This window comes from Ranitomeya imitator, chromosome 1 (assembly GCF_032444005.1).
Source record: "Ranitomeya imitator isolate aRanImi1 chromosome 1, aRanImi1.pri, whole genome shotgun sequence".
Lineage (NCBI taxonomy): Eukaryota > Metazoa > Chordata > Amphibia > Anura > Dendrobatidae > Ranitomeya > Ranitomeya imitator.
In genome coordinates, this window is record NC_091282.1 from 48,367,485 (window position 1) to 48,385,190 (window position 17,706).

A 17,706-nucleotide genomic window follows, 5' to 3' on the forward strand; every position below is an offset into this window, starting at 1 on the left:
TTTCCTTGGGCCTGCTGCTCTGCTAGATAAGTGCTTCTAGTTTGTTTTCTGTTTTTTTCTGTCCAGCTTGCTATTGTCTTTTGCTGGAAGCTCTGAGAAGCAGAGGGGTGCACCGCCGTGCTGTTAGTTCGGCACGGTGGGTCTTTTTGCCCCTTTGCGTGGTTTTCGTTTTAGGGTTTTTTGTAGACTGCATAGTTCTCTTTGCTATCCTCGCTCTGTCTAGAATATCGGGCCTCACTTTGCTGAATCTATTTCATTCCTACGTTTGTCTTTTCATCTTGCTAACAGTCATTATATGTGGGGGGCTGCCTATTCCTTTGGGGTATTTCTCTGAGGTAAGTCAGGCTTGTATTTCTATCTTCAGGCTAGTCAGCTCCTCAGGCAGTGCCGAGTTGCATAGGTAGTTGTTAGGCGCAATCCACTGCTGCTTTATAGTTGTGTGAGGATAGATCAGGTACTGCAGTCTACAGAGATTCCACGTCTCAGAGCTCGTCCTATTGTTTTTGGTTATTGCCAGATCTCTGTATGTGCGCTGATTACTGCACGCTGTGTTGCCTGATTGCCAGCCATAACAAAATACCACAACTCCATGTCCAGACCACATATTACCACCACATAGTGACTGAATACTACAATTCTGATCAGTAATAAAAAAAAACAACCACAATACTATCACCATCAGTGCCATTATACACAGGAGATCTGTAATTAGTAAGCAGTGTCTGTGTACAGGTAATACAGTGATCACCGGTGACATTATACACAGGAGCTCTGTATATAGTATACAGTGTATAGTGTCAGTGTATAGTTAACACTGACTCACCAGTGACGTCTCTAGGTGAAGTCCTTCATCTTTCATCCAGCACAGACCGTCATCATTTCTTCCAGCCAGGACTCGTCTCTGCAGGAAATAACACAGTTATCTCGAGTTCCACTTGCAGAATACATTACTTAATTTTCACAGCCTCTACATTACACCACATAAAGAAGGTGACATAGTATCACTCTGCACAGTAACAGGACCTCCCCCCATTTAAAACAGTATACTCAAAAAATAAAATAAATACATCACTGCAATAATAATATCCCTTAATTAGCCCCTATGGTAATATTCGCCATCCTAGCCCCCGTGTGTCTCATTGCAGGCTCCAGCCATATGTTCTCCCATCCTGCCCTCATGAGTATCCATTCTGCCCCATATGATCTCCCCATCCTGCCCCATCTGTCTCCATCGTATCCATCCTGCCCCATCTGTCTCCAATCCTGCCCCATCTGTCTCCATTCTGCCCCATCTGTTTCCAATCCTGCCCCATCTGTGTCCAGCACTCTGCCCCATCTGTGTCCAGCACTCTGCCCCATCTGTTTCCAATCCTGCCCCATCTGTGTCCAGCACTCTGCCCCATCTGTGTTCAGCACTCTGCCCCATCTGTGTCCAATCCTGCCCCATCTGTGTCCAGCGCTCTGCCCCATCTCTGTCCAGCGCTCTGCCCCATCTCTGTCCAGCGCTCTGCCCCATCTCTGTCCAGCGCTCTGCCCCATCTCTGTCCAGCGCTCTGCCCCATCTCTGTCTAGCACTCTGCCCCATCTCTGTCCAGCACTCTGCCCCATCTCTGTCCAGCACTCTGCCCAGCACTCTGCCCCATCTCTTCCCAGCACTCTGCCCCATCTCTTCCCAGCATTCTGCCCCATCTCTGTCCAGCGTTTTGCCCCTGTGTCCAGCACTCTGCCCCATCTCTGTCCAGCACTCTGCCCAGCACTCTGCCCCATCTCTTCCCAGCACTCTGCCCCATCTCTTCTCAGCACTCTGCCCCATCTCTGTCCAGCGTTTTGCCCCTGTGTCCAGCACTCTGCCCCATCTCTGTCCAGCACTCTGCCCCATCTCTGTCCAGCACTCTGCCCCATCTCTGTCCAGCACTCTGCCCCATCTCTTCCCAGCACTCTGCCCCATCTCTGTCCAGCGTTCTTCCTTGGGCCCCCGGATCGCCGCTCTAAAAAAAAAAAAAAAAGTTCTTCTTACCTGCCGCGCTCCTGCGGCGGGCGAAGTCTCCACGCAGCTGCAGCGTGCATGCACTCGCCGGCGACTGACAATGATGTCAGACGCCGGCGACATGCACGCACGCTGCGGCTGACGTCAGCGCCTGCCAGCCTCAGATTGGCTGGCGGCGCCGCGGCTGTTAACTATTGACGTGCGGGCCCGCGCCCGCACGTCAATAGCTTTAAACAGCTGCAGCGTCGGCGCTAAGGGCCCGGTTAGCCTGCGGCTGCCGGTAGGGGCCCGGTGAGCAGATAAGAGGGGGCCCGATGTGGGCCCCCTCTGCTCACCGGGCCCCATACGCCAGTCACGGCCGTCATGCCCTGATGGCGGCCCTGACCGCTGCAACCGCCATGCTTCTTTTCCTAAGAATGAGCGCGTGAAGGACCTTCGATGACGTCGCGGCTTGTGATTGGTCACGTGACCGCTCATGTGACTGCTCACGCGACCAATCAAAAGCCGCGACGTCATCGAAGGTCCTTCACGCGCTCATTCTTAGGAACATTGAAGCATGGCGGTTGCAGCTGTTACAACCAGGGCGCGTCCGAGGGGAAGTATATCAATATTTTTTATTTTTACTCTTTATTTTGCACATCAATCTTCATCCCGATACCGATTCCCGATATCGCAAAAATATCGGAACTCGGTATCGGAATTCCGATACTTGTGGTATCGGAATGCTCAACACTAGTCATCATTCCTGACTTCTGGTTATCTTCACCTTTTGGGGGTTTTTTTTGCCTGACTTTCTGATAAAAATGTATACAAAAATGGGTAAATATTTAGACACCCGACTATTGTGGAGACATCACTGTTGGCTTGTCATACAGGATCACTTCCATTTCCAGCTCATTTTGTGTCCCCAGATAACAAGTTCTCAGTGATTTCTATCATCTATCTGAGCCGGAGTAATATTTCCCTTTCTTTGTTTCCTCTTAGAAATTACAGATAACCGGCGGTCGTCTTTTTATCATCTCTTTTACAACGTTTTCAAAGAAGAGTAGAATCAGTCGTAGGAGTTTGTACGAGTCTCATCGGGATTCCCAGAATTATAGCCGTCGGCAAACAGTTTAGACCGAGATATTCTTGTGTTAAAACTCCATGTTTCACTCAATTTGTTTTACTACAATGACAATGTGGGAAAATGACAGTGGTGTTTCTTCGGGAATACTGTAAAAAGTGAAAGGCACATACAGTACAGACCAAAAATTTGGTGACACTAATCACAGGACAATAAAACATTCCTTATCTAAGAATTGGTCCAACATTTATGGACGTAACTGTTTATCACCCATGGTAATTCTGCTTCATGTCACCTGGCTCATCCATGGTTTTTCCTTTTTCTTTTTTTCTCTGTGCTATGTTGTGCATAAATATGTGATTCTTCAGAATTTGTTTTAGTCTTTGCCTGATGAAGAGGCCTGTGTAGTCTCGAAAGTTTGCAATTTGTTACCATCTTTTCAGTTAGCCATTAAAAGGTATCAACCACTGAGGACTCTCAATTCTAAATATTTTTCTATCTACTGGCTAACACGTTACCAAGATATATTTCTTTCCTGTACCTTCTCATTTAAAGATTTTTCTGTATTTTCCTGACTATGAAAATTGTACATTCACACTGAAGGCATCAAAACTATGAATTATCACATGTGGAGTTATATACTTAACAAAAAAGTGTGAAACAACTGAAATTATGTCTTATATCCTAGGTTCTTCAAAGTAGCCACCTTTTGCTTTGATGACTGCTTTGCACACTCTTGGCATTCTCTTGATGAGCTTCAAGAGGTAGTCACCAGGAATGGTTTTCACTTCACAGGTGTGGCCTGTCAGGTTTAATAAGTGGGATTTCTTGCCTTATAGATTGTGTTGGGATCATCAGTTGTGTTGTGCAGAAGTCTGGTGGATACACAGCTGATAGTCCTACTGAATAGACTGTTTGAGATCTTTGGTTCCAACCACCGTGTCTTTGTGCGACGCAGAAAAGGTGAACGGATGAACTCTACATACCTGGTTCCCACCGTGAAGCATGGAGGAGGAGGTGTGATGGTGTGGGGGTGCTTTGCTGGTGACACTGTTGGGGATTTATTCCAAATTGAAGGCATACTGAACCAGCATGACTACCACAGCATCTTGTAGCGGCATGCTATTCCATCCGGTTTGCGGTTAGTTGGACCATCATTTATTTTTCAACAGGACAATGACCCCAAACACAACCTCCAGGCTGTGTAAGGGCTATTTGACCAAGAAGGAGAGTGATGGAGTGCTACTCCAGATGACCTGGCCTCCACAGTCACCAGACCTGAACCCAATCGAGATGGTTTGGGGTGAGCTGGACCGCAGAGTGAAGGCAAAAGGGCCAACAAGTGCTCAGCATCTCTGGGAACTCCTTCAAGATTGTTGGAAGACCATTTCTGGCGACTACCTCTTGAAGCTCATCAAGAGAATGCCAAGAGTGTGCAAAGCAGTCATCAAAGCAAAAGGTGGCTACTTTGAAGAACCTAGAATATAAGACGTATTTTCAGTTGTTTCACACTTTTTTGTTAAGTATATAATTCCACATGTGTTAATTCATAGTTTTGGTGCCTTCAGTGTGAATTTACAATTTTCATAGTCATGAAAATACAGGAAAATCTTTAAATGAGAAGGTGTGTCCAAACTTTTGGTCTGTACTGTATATAATTTTTATTTATTTTTCCTAGGGTGCATCCATCTATGAGTCAGTTATCACAGGAGTAACACCCAGTTTGTGCACGGCAACACAAAAAAACTTTACAGCGGATCTGTCACCAAATTTCACAATATAAACTGCAGACATTATCAAATAGATCTCTTAAGGAGAATCCGTCAGCAGTTTTTTTCCTGTGTAATCTGAAATAAGCATGATGTAAGGGCTGAGACCCTGATTCCAGCGGTGTCACTTATTAGTCTGTGTGCTGTAGGTTTTAATAAAATCAGTGTTTTATCAGCAGGAGATTATCAATACAGCACTATTTTTAGTAAGCTAGGAGGAATAGATTATTATCTACATGTCGACTTTTTAATTTATGTGTTTGTTCATTGGTTGATCAAGAAAAGACAGACTTTTGTTAGTACAAGTCTGTAATACTGACTTTTAAGTTGACGTTTGTTGTAACATATTGTTTTGTTATCCTGGATTACAGAGACACAGGGTAATTGAACAATGATGTTTGCTGATATGTTGATTACACATTGTCAAGGCCAGCTAGCTTGTTGACATGCAAAACAGAGGAGTAAAAACTTTGCAAACTGATTAGTCAAACAATGCGAGATAATCTCATCACATCTTCCTCTTAAGGTACATTTAGCGACGCTGCAGCGATATAGACAACGATGCCGATCGCTGCAGCATCGCTGTTTAGGTCGTTATGTGGTCGCAGGAGAGCTGTCACACAGACAGCTCTCAGAGTCTGCAGACTGTCACTCTGTATCTGACTGCAAAAAGTCTCAGCAGTTTGCTTTGCAGACTTCTTCATGGCATTTTGACTTTAGGAGCCAGTGGCAGCTGTTGTGAGTTCTATTTTTGGGCTCCCTCTGGTGGTTACTGATGGTACTGGGTGATTTGTGTTCTGCTGTCTCTGGTGTCCACCTGCTCTATTAGGATTTGGGAGTTTCCTATTTAACCGGGCTTTCTTGTCATTTCCCCGCCGGCTATCAAGGTTATCAGAGTGTTTTGTTACCTCAGCTTCTGGCTTCAGTAATCTTCAGGACAAGCTAAGTTTTTGATTTTCTTGTTCCACGTTTTGATTTATTTTTGTCTTGTCCAGCTTGCATATAATTGTTTCTTTGCTGCTGGTTGCTCTAGCGGGCTGTAATTGCTCCTCATGTTCCATGAGTTGGAACATGAGTTCAAGTAATTACAGGATGTTTTTTTGAAGGGTTTTTTTGCTGACCGCGCAGTTTACTTTTGTATCCTCTGCTATCTAGTTTTAGCGGGCCTCATTTTGCTGAATCTGATTTCATACTGTGTATGTGCCTTCCTCTCATTTCACCGTCATTATATGTGGGGGGCTGCTATTTCTGTGGGGTATTTCTCTGGAGGCAAGAGAGGTCTGTGTTTCTTCTAATAGGGGAAGTTAGATCTTCGGCTGGTGCGAGACGTCTAGGATCAACGTAGGCACGTTCCCCGGCTATTGTTATTTGTGTGTTCAGGTTTAGGGTCGCGGTCAGCTCAGGTTCCATCACCCTTGAGCTCGTTGGTGCTTGTCCTTTTGTGATTCCCTGCCATTGGAATCATGACAGTATAGCCGGCCACAAAATGTTTGGGCTGAAGTAGGAGGAAAAGTAGTCTGAGGAAGTGTTTTTTTTTTTTTTTTTTTTTTTTTCTCCTCTGAGGTTGCTGCCTAGCCCTAATCGCAGCCTGGCTGATTTTTTTTTCCTCCTCTTAATCCTTGAATGGCTCTGACCTTAGCTGTTTATCATGGACGTCCAGAGTTTAGCTTCCAGCTTGAATAATCTTGCTGCTAAGGTTCAAAATATACAAGATTTTGTCGTACATGCTCCTATGTCTGAACCTAGAATTCCTATTCCAGAGTTCTTTGCTGGAGATAGATCTAGTTTTCTGAATTTTAGGAACAATTGCAAGCTGTTCCTTTCTTTGAAATCTCGCTCTTCTGGAGACCCTGCTCAGCAGGTTAAGATTATTATATCTTTCCTGCGGGGTGACCCTCAAAATTGGGCATTTGCATTGGCACCAGGGGATCCTGCGTTGCTTAATGTGGATGCCTTTTTTCTGGCATTGGGTTTGCTCTATGAGGAACCTAACCAAGAGATTCAGGCTGAAAAAGCTTTATTAGCTCTCTCTCAGGGGCAAGATGAAGCAGAAATATATTGTCAAAAATTTCGGAAATGGTCAGTGCTTACTCAGTGGAATGAGTGCGCCCTGGCTGCAAAGTTCAGAGATGGCCTTTCTGAGGCCATTAAAGATGTTATGGTGGGGTTCCCTGTGCCTAGTCTATGACTATGGCTATTCAGATTGATCGGCGTTTACGGGAGCGCAAACCTGTGCACCATTTGGCGGTGTCTTCTGAACAGGCACTTGAGACAATGCAATGTGATAGAGTTCAGTCTAGAAGTGAACGGCAAAACTATAGGCGGAAAAATGGGTTGTGCTTTTATTGTGGTGATTCAGCTCATGTTATATCAGCATGCTCTAAACGCACAAAAAAGGTTGATAAGTCTGTTGCCATTAGTACGTTACAGTCTAAGTTCATTCTGTCTGTGACTCTGATTTGTTCATTATCATCCATTTCCGTCGATGCCTATGTAGATTCAGGCGCTGCCCTGAGTCTTATGGATTGGTCATTTGCCAAGCGATGTGGGTTTAGTCTTGAGCCTCTGGAAGTCCCTATTCTTTTGAAGGGAATTGACTCTACACCTTTAGCTATGAATAAACCTCAGTACTGGACACAAGTGACCATGCGTATGACTCCCGTTCATCAGGAGGTGATTCGCTTCCTGGTGTTGTATAATTTACATGATGTTCTAGTACTTGGTCTGCCATGGTTACAAACTCATAATCCAGTCCTTGACTGGAAAACAATGTCTGTGTTAAGCTGGGGATGTTAGGGGGTTCATGATGATGCACCTCCGATTTCTATCGCTTCATCTACTCCTTCTGAGGTTCCTGTATTTTTGTCGGATTATCGGGATGTTTTTGAGGAGCCTAAGCTCAGTTCGCTTCCTCCTCACAGGGATTGCGATTGTGCTATAGATTTAATTCCTGGTAGTAAATTTCCTAAAGGTCGTTTGTTCAATCTGTCAGTGCCAGAGCATACTGCTATGCGGGATTATGTTAAGGAGTCCTTGGAAAAGGGACATATCCGTCCATCTTCGTCCCCTTTGGGAGCAGGTTTTTTTTTCGTGGCCAAGAAAGATGGGTCCTTGAGACCTTGTATAGATTATCGTCTTTTGAATAAGATTACCGTAAAATATCAGTATCCTTTGCCTTTGTTGACTGATTTGTTTGCTCATATTAAGGGGGCTAAATGGTTCACTAAGATTGATCTCCGGGGTGCGTATAATCTTATACGAATAAAGCAAGGTGATGAGTGGAAAACCGCATTTAATACGCCTGAGGGCCATTTTGAGTATTTGGTAATGCCTTTCGGACTTTCTAATGCTCCTTCAGTCTTCCAGTCCTTTATGCACGATATTTTCCGTGAATATATGGATAAATTTATGATTGTGTATTTGGATGATATTTTGTTTTTTTCTGATGACTGGGAGTCTCATGTTCAGCAGGTCAGGAAGGTGTTTCAGGTCCTGCGGGCTAATTCCTTGTTTGTAAAGGGCTCAAAGTGTCTCTTTGGAGTCCAGAAGATTTCTTTCTTGGGGTATATTTTTTCCCCTTCTACTATTGAGATGGATCCCGTCAAGGTTCGGGCTATTTGTGACTGGACGCAGCCTGCATCTCTTAAGAGTTTGCAGAAGTTCTTGGGCTTTGCTAATTTCTATCGTCGTTTTATAACTAATTTTTCTAGTGTTGTTAAGCCTTTGACGGATTTGACTAAGAAGGGTGCTGATGTTGCTGATTGGTCTCCTGCGGCTGTGGAGGCCTTTCAGGAACTTAAACGCCGGTTTTCTTCTGCTCCTGTGTTGCGTCAGCCTGATGTTTCGCTTCCTTTCCAGGTTGAGGTTGATGCTTCCGAGATTGGAGCGGGGGCGGTTTTGTCACAGAGAAGCTCCGATTGCTCGGTGATGAAGCCATGTGCGTTCTTTTCTAGAAAATTTTCGCCCGCTGAGCGGAATTATGATGTGGGTAATCGGGAACTTTTGGCCATGAAGTCTCCCTGTCTCTCAATAAATGTCCGTCATCTGGGTTGTGTGTGACCGCTTTTCTAAAATGGTTCATCTTGTACCCTTGCCTAAGTTGCCTTCCCCCTCTGAGTTGGTCCCTCTGTTTTTCCAGAACGTGGTTCGTTTGCATGGGATTCCGGAGAACATCGTTTCTGACAGGGGATCCCAGTTTGTGTCTAGATTTTGGCGGACGTTCTGTGCTAAGATGGGCATTGATTTGTCCTTTTCGTCTGCATTCCATCCTCAGACGAATGGCCAGACGGAGCGAACTAATCAGACCTTGGAAACTTATTTGAGGTGTTTTGTTTCTGCTGATCAGGATGACTGGGTTACCTTTTTGCCGCTGGCCGAGTTTGCCCTTAATAATCGGGCTAGTTCTGCTACCTTGGTTTCTCCTTTCTTTTGTAATTCGGGGTTTCATCCTCGTTTTTCCTCTGGTCAGGTGGAGCCTTCTGATTGTCCTGGAGTGGACATGGTGGTGGATAGGTTGCATCAGATTTGGAGTCATGTGGTGGACAATTTGAAGTTGTCCCAGGAGAAGGCTCAGCAGTTTGCTAATCGCCGTCGCCGCGTGGGTCCTCGACTTCGTGTTGGGGACTTGGTGTGGTTGTCTTCTCGTTTTGTTCCTATGAAGGTCTCTTCTCCTAAGTTCAAGCCTCGGTTCATCGGTCCTTATAGGATCTTGGAAATTCTTAACCCTGTGTCGTTTCGTTTGGATCTCCCGGCATCGTTTGCTATTCATAATGTGTTCCATCGGTCGTTGTTGCGGAGGTATGAGGTACCTGTTGTTCCTTCGCCTGAGCCTCCTGCTCCGGTGCTGGTGGAGGGAGAATTGGAGTATGTTGTGGAGAAGATCTTGGATTCTCGTGTTTCCAGACGGAAACTCCAATATTTGGTCAAGTGGAAGGGTTATGGTCAGGAGGATAATTCTTGGGTGGTTGCCTCTGATGTTCATGCTGATGATTTGGTCCGCGCTTTTCATAGGGCTCATCCTGGTCGCCCTGGTGGTTCTCGTGAGGGTTCGGTGACCCCTCCTCAAGGGGGGGGGTACTGTTGTGAGTTCTGTTTTTGGGCTCCCTCTGATGGTTACTGATGGTACTGGGTGATTTGTGTTCTGCTGTCTCTGGTGTCCACCTGTTCTATTAGGATTTGGGAGTTTCCTATTTAACCGGGCTTTCTTGTCATTTCCCCGCCGGCTATCAAGGTTATCAGAGTGTTTTGTTACCTCAGCTTCTGGCTTCAGTAATCTTCAGGACAAGCTAAGTTTTTGATTTTCTTGTTCCACGTTTTGATTTATTTTTGTCTTGTCCAGCTTGCATATAATTGTTTCTTTGCTGCTGGTTGCTCTAGCGGGCTGTAATTGCTCCTCATGTTCCATGAGTTGGAACATGAGTTCAAGTAATTACAGGATGGTTTTTTGAAGGGTTTTTTGCTGACCGCGCAGTTTACTTTTGTATCCTCTGCTATCTAGTTTTAGCGGGCCTCATTTTGCTGAATCTGATTTCATACTGTGTATGTGCCTTCCTCTCATTTCACCGTCATTATATGTGGGGGGCTACTATTTCTGTGGGGTATTTCTCTGGAGGCAAGAGAGGTCTGTGTTTCTTCTAATAGGGGAAGTTAGATCTTCGGCTGGTGCGAGACGTCTAGGATCAACGTAGGCACGTTCCCCGGCTATTGTTATTTGTGTGTTCAGGTTTAGGGTCGCGGTCAGCTCAGGTTCCATCACCCTAGAGCTCGTTGGTGCTTGTCCTTTTGTGATTCCCTGCCATTGGAATCATGACAGGCAGCCTCCCCCAGCTCTAGTTGAGACACCTGGACCGAGGTGTATATAACTCCCAGGTTGCTGTTGGAAGGCAATATTTCCCATTTCCAGCTCCTTGCTGTGGCTTTGAGCTAAATATCTTCCTCTCTGTTGTTTGGAGGACGTCCATGTTTATCTCTGAGTCTACTCAAGCTAAGTGTTCGCCCTTGTTTGTGTATCCATCCCATCTGTCTTTAGTGGTATGGATCGACTAGCACATACCCTGCCCTTCCCAATGCTCCATTGACCATCACTGAATCCATGGATACATTTGGGGAGGTCAGGATGTAGACCCACTGGTCATCTGAGCCCCATGGATACATTTGGGAAAGCCAGGATTGGGACTCACCGGTCTCCTGGCTCCATGGAGATGTTCAGATGTGACCCTCCGTTCACCTGGGCTTGTACCTCAATGGACAGTCAGCTTCCTAAGCTTGTCATTACCTCCTGTCTGTGTGTGCCATAGGTAGGGGTAGTCAGCCCTGGAGGCTCTCAAGTCACAGCTGTTCTTATCCCAGTGAATCAGCGGAAGGGTGCACCATCTTGGGTATTGTGCTGGGACTGTTCTATGTGTTATCTGCCTGTTTTGTGGTTCAATAAAGCATTACCACACTGTTTTACCCTCACCCTGTGTTGTCTAAGTAGTATTACGCCCACTGTAAAAAGAGAGCGGGCGTTCGGTGGATGTGCCTTGGTCCATGTGGTTTTGGCAGGTGGACTAAGGCACCCGCTGACCCCTCTTGTCTTCATGGCAACTTTTCAATTGATTTTCAATGTGAGTATATCTGCCTCATTAGGACTAAAAGATCATTAAAAAAAAGTGTGCAATTTGTTTTACGAAATCTTTAAAGGGAATCTGTCAGTAGGAACAACCCTCCTAAACCGTCAACAGAAAGTTGAATAAAATATTACTTCGATAAAGTTGATATCTATAATCCGATGACTTATTCCCAAGAAATCCATGTGCCTGCCATAGATCTCCCTGAGAATCTGCCTCCAAGGCATAATTTATATGAAAGGGAGCATTATCAGTGTGAGACGTGTAGATTAGGAGAGAAGACTATCAGTCATTACATGTCTCACTCTGGTAACGCTTTCTTTCAATGAAGCTCTGGAGGCAAATTCTCAGGGAGATCTATGTCCAGCCCATAGATCTTAAAAGCTCATTTACATATAAGAAAAACATTGATTTCTCTGGAATAAGACATCGGATCGCAGATATCAAGGTATCCTTTTATTCAGTTTCCTATGACTGACATGCCCATATAGACGGCTTAGGAGGGTTAATCCCACCAACAGATGCCCCTTCAAGTGAATGTTTACCATTTCTATGTAAATATAAAATATTTCTGAACATATAGAGATAAAAATGAATTAGAATAGGATTTTATAAAATATAGGGCTGGAGCAATTTACATTATTGCTGTTTTTGTTATGTTATTTAAAATCCAATTAAATGACGGAGACCATTAGGACCAACTTTACACAGTTCAAGTTTTATGCAAAATCCACAAAGCTCCATCAAATAAGACCTGCCCTAAACTGGAAGGCATTGCTGGGGGAGGTCTAGTCATAGTTATGGTTTGGCTGAGATCTTCTTGCTCTTCTCTGGTGGGTCAGTGAGTCTCCTAGAGGTCTTCTCCAACGCCATCAGTGGAGCACTCTTTTTGTTATCCTTTCACCTTGTCCCTATTACTTAAGTATTATACTTTTTTTTATGTATCTACATATCTAGTTAGTTTTCTTTTAGATGTTTTTGTTTCCAAGTCTTGAGATCCATCCAGTATCCCTTCCAACATAGTTTTCCTTTAGTTAGACCTAATAATGGCGGTGGAGAGACCTTTGCCCAGGGTTCAATTTTAATTTTGACTTGTTCCTGCTTCTTGTGCATTCCTACTAAGACAGATCTTGGAATCGTAAACCACGTTCTCCTCCGAGGAACAGTATAATAATTCCTTACAGATGACTACTCAAAGGAAGACCAAATAATGTCTTAAAACCTTAAGGGTATGTGCACACGTCCGGATTTTTCGCGTTTTTTTTGCGGATTTTCCCGATAAAAACGCTATAAATCCGCATAAAAAACGCTCAAATTATGCATCCTATCATTTAGAATGCATTCCGCATTTTTTGTGCAGATGTATGCGTTTTTTTCCGCAAAAAAAACGCAATCCGCAAAAAGAATGGCCATGCTCATTCTTTTTGCAAATTTTCTGCGGATTTCATGCATTCAGGAAAAAAAAAAAAAAAAAACGCAAAAAATCCGCAAAAAAACGCGAGAAAAACGTGAGAAAAACGCGCGGAAAAAAACGCGATTTTCTGGCAGATTTCTCCGGATTTTGTCAGGAAAAAAACCTGACGTGTGCACATAGCCTAAGACTATCGAAACCGCCAACGTAACTCCCTTAGATGATTTTCCTTACGACGATCTACCAGATTTCTAGACGACGTTCTCAGCTAACTGAATAATATCGTTGGCCAGACATCTATCTTGTCTTCTCTTACAGTGTATGATGCTTTAGGAAAGCAAGGAAGTGGTATAATCAATGGGAACGTGGACCGTCTCGGATCTTACAGTGAGTGTCTTTCTGTTCAAGCTCCTGGGAGGAAGTTTGAAGGAGAATACTGCAAGATGCACGTGGAACAGGTCTGAATTGTTCAATAATTGTCGTTCTTCAGAGTGTTCTTTTTTTTAAAAATAAACAGTTATTACATTTTTCAGCAATGAGATCACATCACATCTGTGTCCCCTTTCATGAGCCCTTTGAGGCTTCTTTCTAAATTCCCGAAACACTGGATCCAGTTGTTTGCCCAATAGAGCCACTGACTTCAATTAGGCAAAATGAGTCCAAACCATAAAACTCTCCTACATATATGACCTACTTTTAGTTGATGTCTGTCTTTTTCTCTGGACACAATTGTAGTAGAAGCTTAAAGGCTATAGAGACCTTTGACATGAAAAAAAGTGATTTTTACATTTGTTATTAGTTAGCTAAAGTTGTTAAAATTGCAAAAGTATGTCTGCAATTTTCATTTCTTACTCACTTTTAGACTCCATAGTATGCAACTTTGCTGTCAGATCCAAGTTTCAGATGTTTCTCTCGTGGGAGTGTATTTCCCAGTAATATAGGAAGGATTTGACCTCTGTGTGACTCTCCCAGTAATATAGGCATGGATCTTGAGGTCTGTGTGTCTCTTCCAGTAATATAGGCTGGATGTGAGCTCTGGGTGTCTCTCCCAGTAATATAGGCTGGATGTGAGGTCTGTGTGTCTCTCCCAGTAATATAGACTGGATGTGAGGTCTGTGTGTCTCTCCCAGTAGTATAGGCTGGATGTGAGGCCTGGGTGTCTCTCCCAGTAATATAGGCTGGATGTGAGCTCTGGGTGTCTCTCCCAGTAATATAGGCTGGTTTGAGCTCTGTGTGTCTCTCCCAGTAATATAGGCTGGATGTGAGGTCTGTGTGTCTCTCTTAGTAAAAAAGGCTGCACGTGAGTCTTATGTGTCTCTCCCAGTAATATAAGCTGGATGTGAGGTCTGTGTATTGAAACCAGTAATATAGGCTGGATGTGAGGTCTGTGTATGGAAACCAGTAATATAGGCTGGATGTGAGGTCTGTGGGTCTTTTGGTAATATAAGCTGGATGTGAGGTCTGCATGTCTCTCTCAGTAATATAGACTGGATCTGAGGTCGGTGTGTCTCTCCCAGTAATATAGGCTGGATGTGAGCTCTGGGTGTCTCTCCCAGTAATATAGGCTGGATGTGAGCTCTGGGTGTCTCTCCCAGTAATATAGGCTGGATGTGAGGTCTGTGTGTCTCTCACAGTAATATAGGCTGGATGTGAGTGTCTGTGAGTCTCTCCCAGTAATATAAGTTTTATGTGAAGCCTGTGTGGCTCTCCCAGTAATATAGACTGGAGGTGAGCTCTATGTGTCTCTCCCAGTAATATAGGCTGGGTGTGAGCTCTTTGTCCCTCCCAGTAATATAGGCTGGATCTGAGGTGTGCCTTTCTATCCCAGTAATATAGACTGGATGTGAGATCTGCGTGTCTCTTCCAGTAATATAGGCTGGATGTGAGGTCTTTGTGTCTCTTCCAGTAATATAGGCTGGATGTGAGCCCTTTGTCTCTCCCAGTAATATAGGCTGGATGTGAGCTCTGTGTGTCTCTCCCTGTAATATAGGCTGGATGTGAGCTCTTTGTCTCTCCCAGTAATATAGGCTGGATGTGAGGTCTTTGTGTCTCTCCCAGTAATATAGGCTGGATGTGAGCTCTTTGTCTCTCCCAGTAATATAGGCTGGATGTGAGGTCTGTGTGTCTCTCACAGTAATATAGGCTGGATGTGAGCTCTGTGTGTCTCTCCCAGTAATATAGGCTGGATGTGAGCTCTGTGTGTCTCTCCTAGTAATATAGGCTGGATGTGAGGTCTGTGGGTCTTTTGGTAATATAAGCTGGATGTGAGGTCTGCATGTCTCTCTCAGTAATATAGACTGGATCTGAGGTCGGTGTGTCTCTCCCAGTAATATAGGCTGGATGTGAGCTCTGTGTGGCTCTCCCAGTAATATAGACTGGAGGTGAGCTCTATGTGTCTCTCCCAGTAATATAGGCTGGGTGTGAGCTCTTTGTCCCTCCCAGTAATATAGGCTGGATCTGAGGTGTGCCTTTCTACCCCAGTAATATAGACTGGATGTGAGATCTGCGTGTCTCTTCCAGTAATATAGGCTGGATGTGAGCTCTGGGTGTCTCTCCCAGTAATATAGGCTGGATGTGAGGTCTGTGTGTCTCTCACAGTAATATAGGCTGGATGTGAGGTCTGTGTGTCTCTCCCAGTAATATAGGCTGGATGTGAGCTCTGTGTGTCTCTCCTAGTAATATAGGCTGGATGTGAGCCCTTTGTCTCTCCCAGTAATATAGGCTGGATGTGAGGTCTTTGTGTCTCTCCCTGTAATATAGGCTGGATGTGAGCTCTTTGTCTCTCCCAGTAATATAGGCTGGATGTGAGGTCTTTGTGTCTCTCCCAGTAATATAGGCTGGATGTGAGCTCTTTGTCTCTCCCAGTAATATAGGCTGGATGTGAGGTCTGTGTGTCTCTCACAGTAATATAGGCTGGATGTGAGTGTCTGTGAGTCTCTCCCAGTAATATAAGTTTTATGTGAAGCCTGTGTGGCTCTCCCAGTAATATAGACTGGAGGTGAGCTCTATGTGTCTCTCCCAGTAATATAGGCTGGGTGTGAGCTCTTTGTCCCTCCCAGTAATATAGGCTGGATCTGAGGTGTGCCTTTCTATCCCAGTAATATAGACTGGATGTGAGCTCTTTGTCTCTCCCAGTAATATAGGCTGGATGTGAGGTCTGTGTGTCTCTCCCAGTAATATAGGCTGGATGTGAGCTCTTTGTCTCTCCCAGAAATATAGGCTGGATGTGAGCTCTGTGTGTCTCTCCTAGTAATATAGGCTGGATGTGAGGTCTGTGTGTCTCCCAGTAATATAGGCTGGATGTGAACCATGTGTGTCTCTCCCAGTAATATAGGATGGATGTGAGCTCTGTGTGTCTCTCCCAGTAATATAGGCTGGATGTGAGCTCTTTGTGTCTCTCCCAGTAATATAGGCTGGATGTGAGCTCTGTGTTTCTCTCCCAGTAATCTAGGCTGGATGTGAGCTCTTTGTCTCTCCCAGTAATATAGGCTGGATGTGAGCTCTGGGTGTCTCTCCCAGTAATATAGGCTGGATGTGAGGTCTGTGTGTCCCTCCCAGTAATATAGGCTGGATGTGAGCTCTTTGTCTCTCCCAGTAATATAGGCTGGATGTGAGGTCTGTGTGTCTCTCCCAGTAATATAGGCTGCATGTGAGTGTCTGTGAGTCTCTCCCAGTAATATAAGTTTTATGTGAAGCCTGTGTGTCTCTCCCAGTAATATAGACTGGAGGTGAGCTCTATGTGTCTCTCCCAGTAATATAGGCTGGGTGTGAGCTCTTTGTCCCTCCCAGTAATATAGGCTGGATGTAAGATCTGCGTGTCTCTTCCAGTAATATGGGCTGGATGTGAGCTCTGGGTGTCTCTCCCAGTAATATAGGCTGGATGTAAGATCTGTGTGTCTCTTCCAGTAATATAGTCTGGATGTGAGGTCTGGGTGTCTCTTCCAGTAATATAGGCTGGATGTGAGATCTGCGTGTCTCTTCCAGTAGTATAGACTGGATGTGAGGTCTGTGTGTCTCTCCCAGTAATATAGGCTGGATGTGAGCTCTGTGTGTCTCTCCTAGTAATATAGGCTGGATGTGAGCCCTTTGTCTCTCCCTGTAATATAGGCTGGATGTGAGCTCTTTGTCTCTCCCAGTAATATAGGCTGGATGTGAGGTCTTTGTGTCTCTCCCAGTAATATAGGCTGGATGTGAGCTCTTTGTCTCTCCCAGTAATATAGGCTGGATGTGAGGTCTGTGTGTCTCTCACAGTAATATAGGCTGGATGTGAGCTCTGTGTGTCTCTCCCAGTAATATAGGCTGGATGTGAGCTCTGTGTGTCTCTCCCAGTAATATAGGCTGGATGTGAGCTCTGGGTGTCTCTCCCAGTAATATAGGCTGGATGTGAGGTCTGTGTGTCTCTCACAGTAATATAGGCTGGATGTGAGTGTCTGTGAGTCTCTCCCAGTAATATAAGTTTTATGTGAATCCTGTGTGGCTCTCCCAGTAATATAGACTGGAGGTGAGCTCTATGTGTCTCTCCCAGTAATATAGGCTGGATCTGAGGTGTGCCTTTCTATCCCAGTAATATAGACTGGATGTGAGATCTGCGTGTCTCTTCCAGTAATATAGGCTGGATGTGAGGTCTTTGTGTCTCTCCCAGTAATATAGGCTGGATGTGAGCTCTTTGTCTCTCCCAGAAATATAGGCTGGATGTGAGCTCTGTGTGTCTCTCCTAGTAATATAGGCTGGATGTGAGCCCTTTGTCTCTCCCAGTAATATAGGCTGGATGTGAGGTCTTTGTGTCTCTCCCTGTAATATAGGCTGGATGTGAGCTCTTTGTCTCTCCCAGTAATATAGGCTGGATGTGAGGTCTTTGTGTCTCT

At 44.8% G+C, this 17,706-nt stretch overlaps 1 protein-coding gene across 1 annotated transcript in view; it reads left to right on the forward strand.

The window, feature by feature from the left end:
• LOC138673233 (O-acyltransferase like protein-like) overlaps positions 1-17,706 on the forward strand; it is an 83,561-nt gene that overhangs the window by 14,627 nt on the left and 51,228 nt on the right. The window contains exon 2 of the mRNA XM_069761822.1: positions 13,160-13,299. Within this exon, the coding sequence (XP_069617923.1) occupies positions 13,160-13,299 (140 nt within the window). The remainder of the gene's footprint in view (positions 1-13,159; positions 13,300-17,706) is intronic.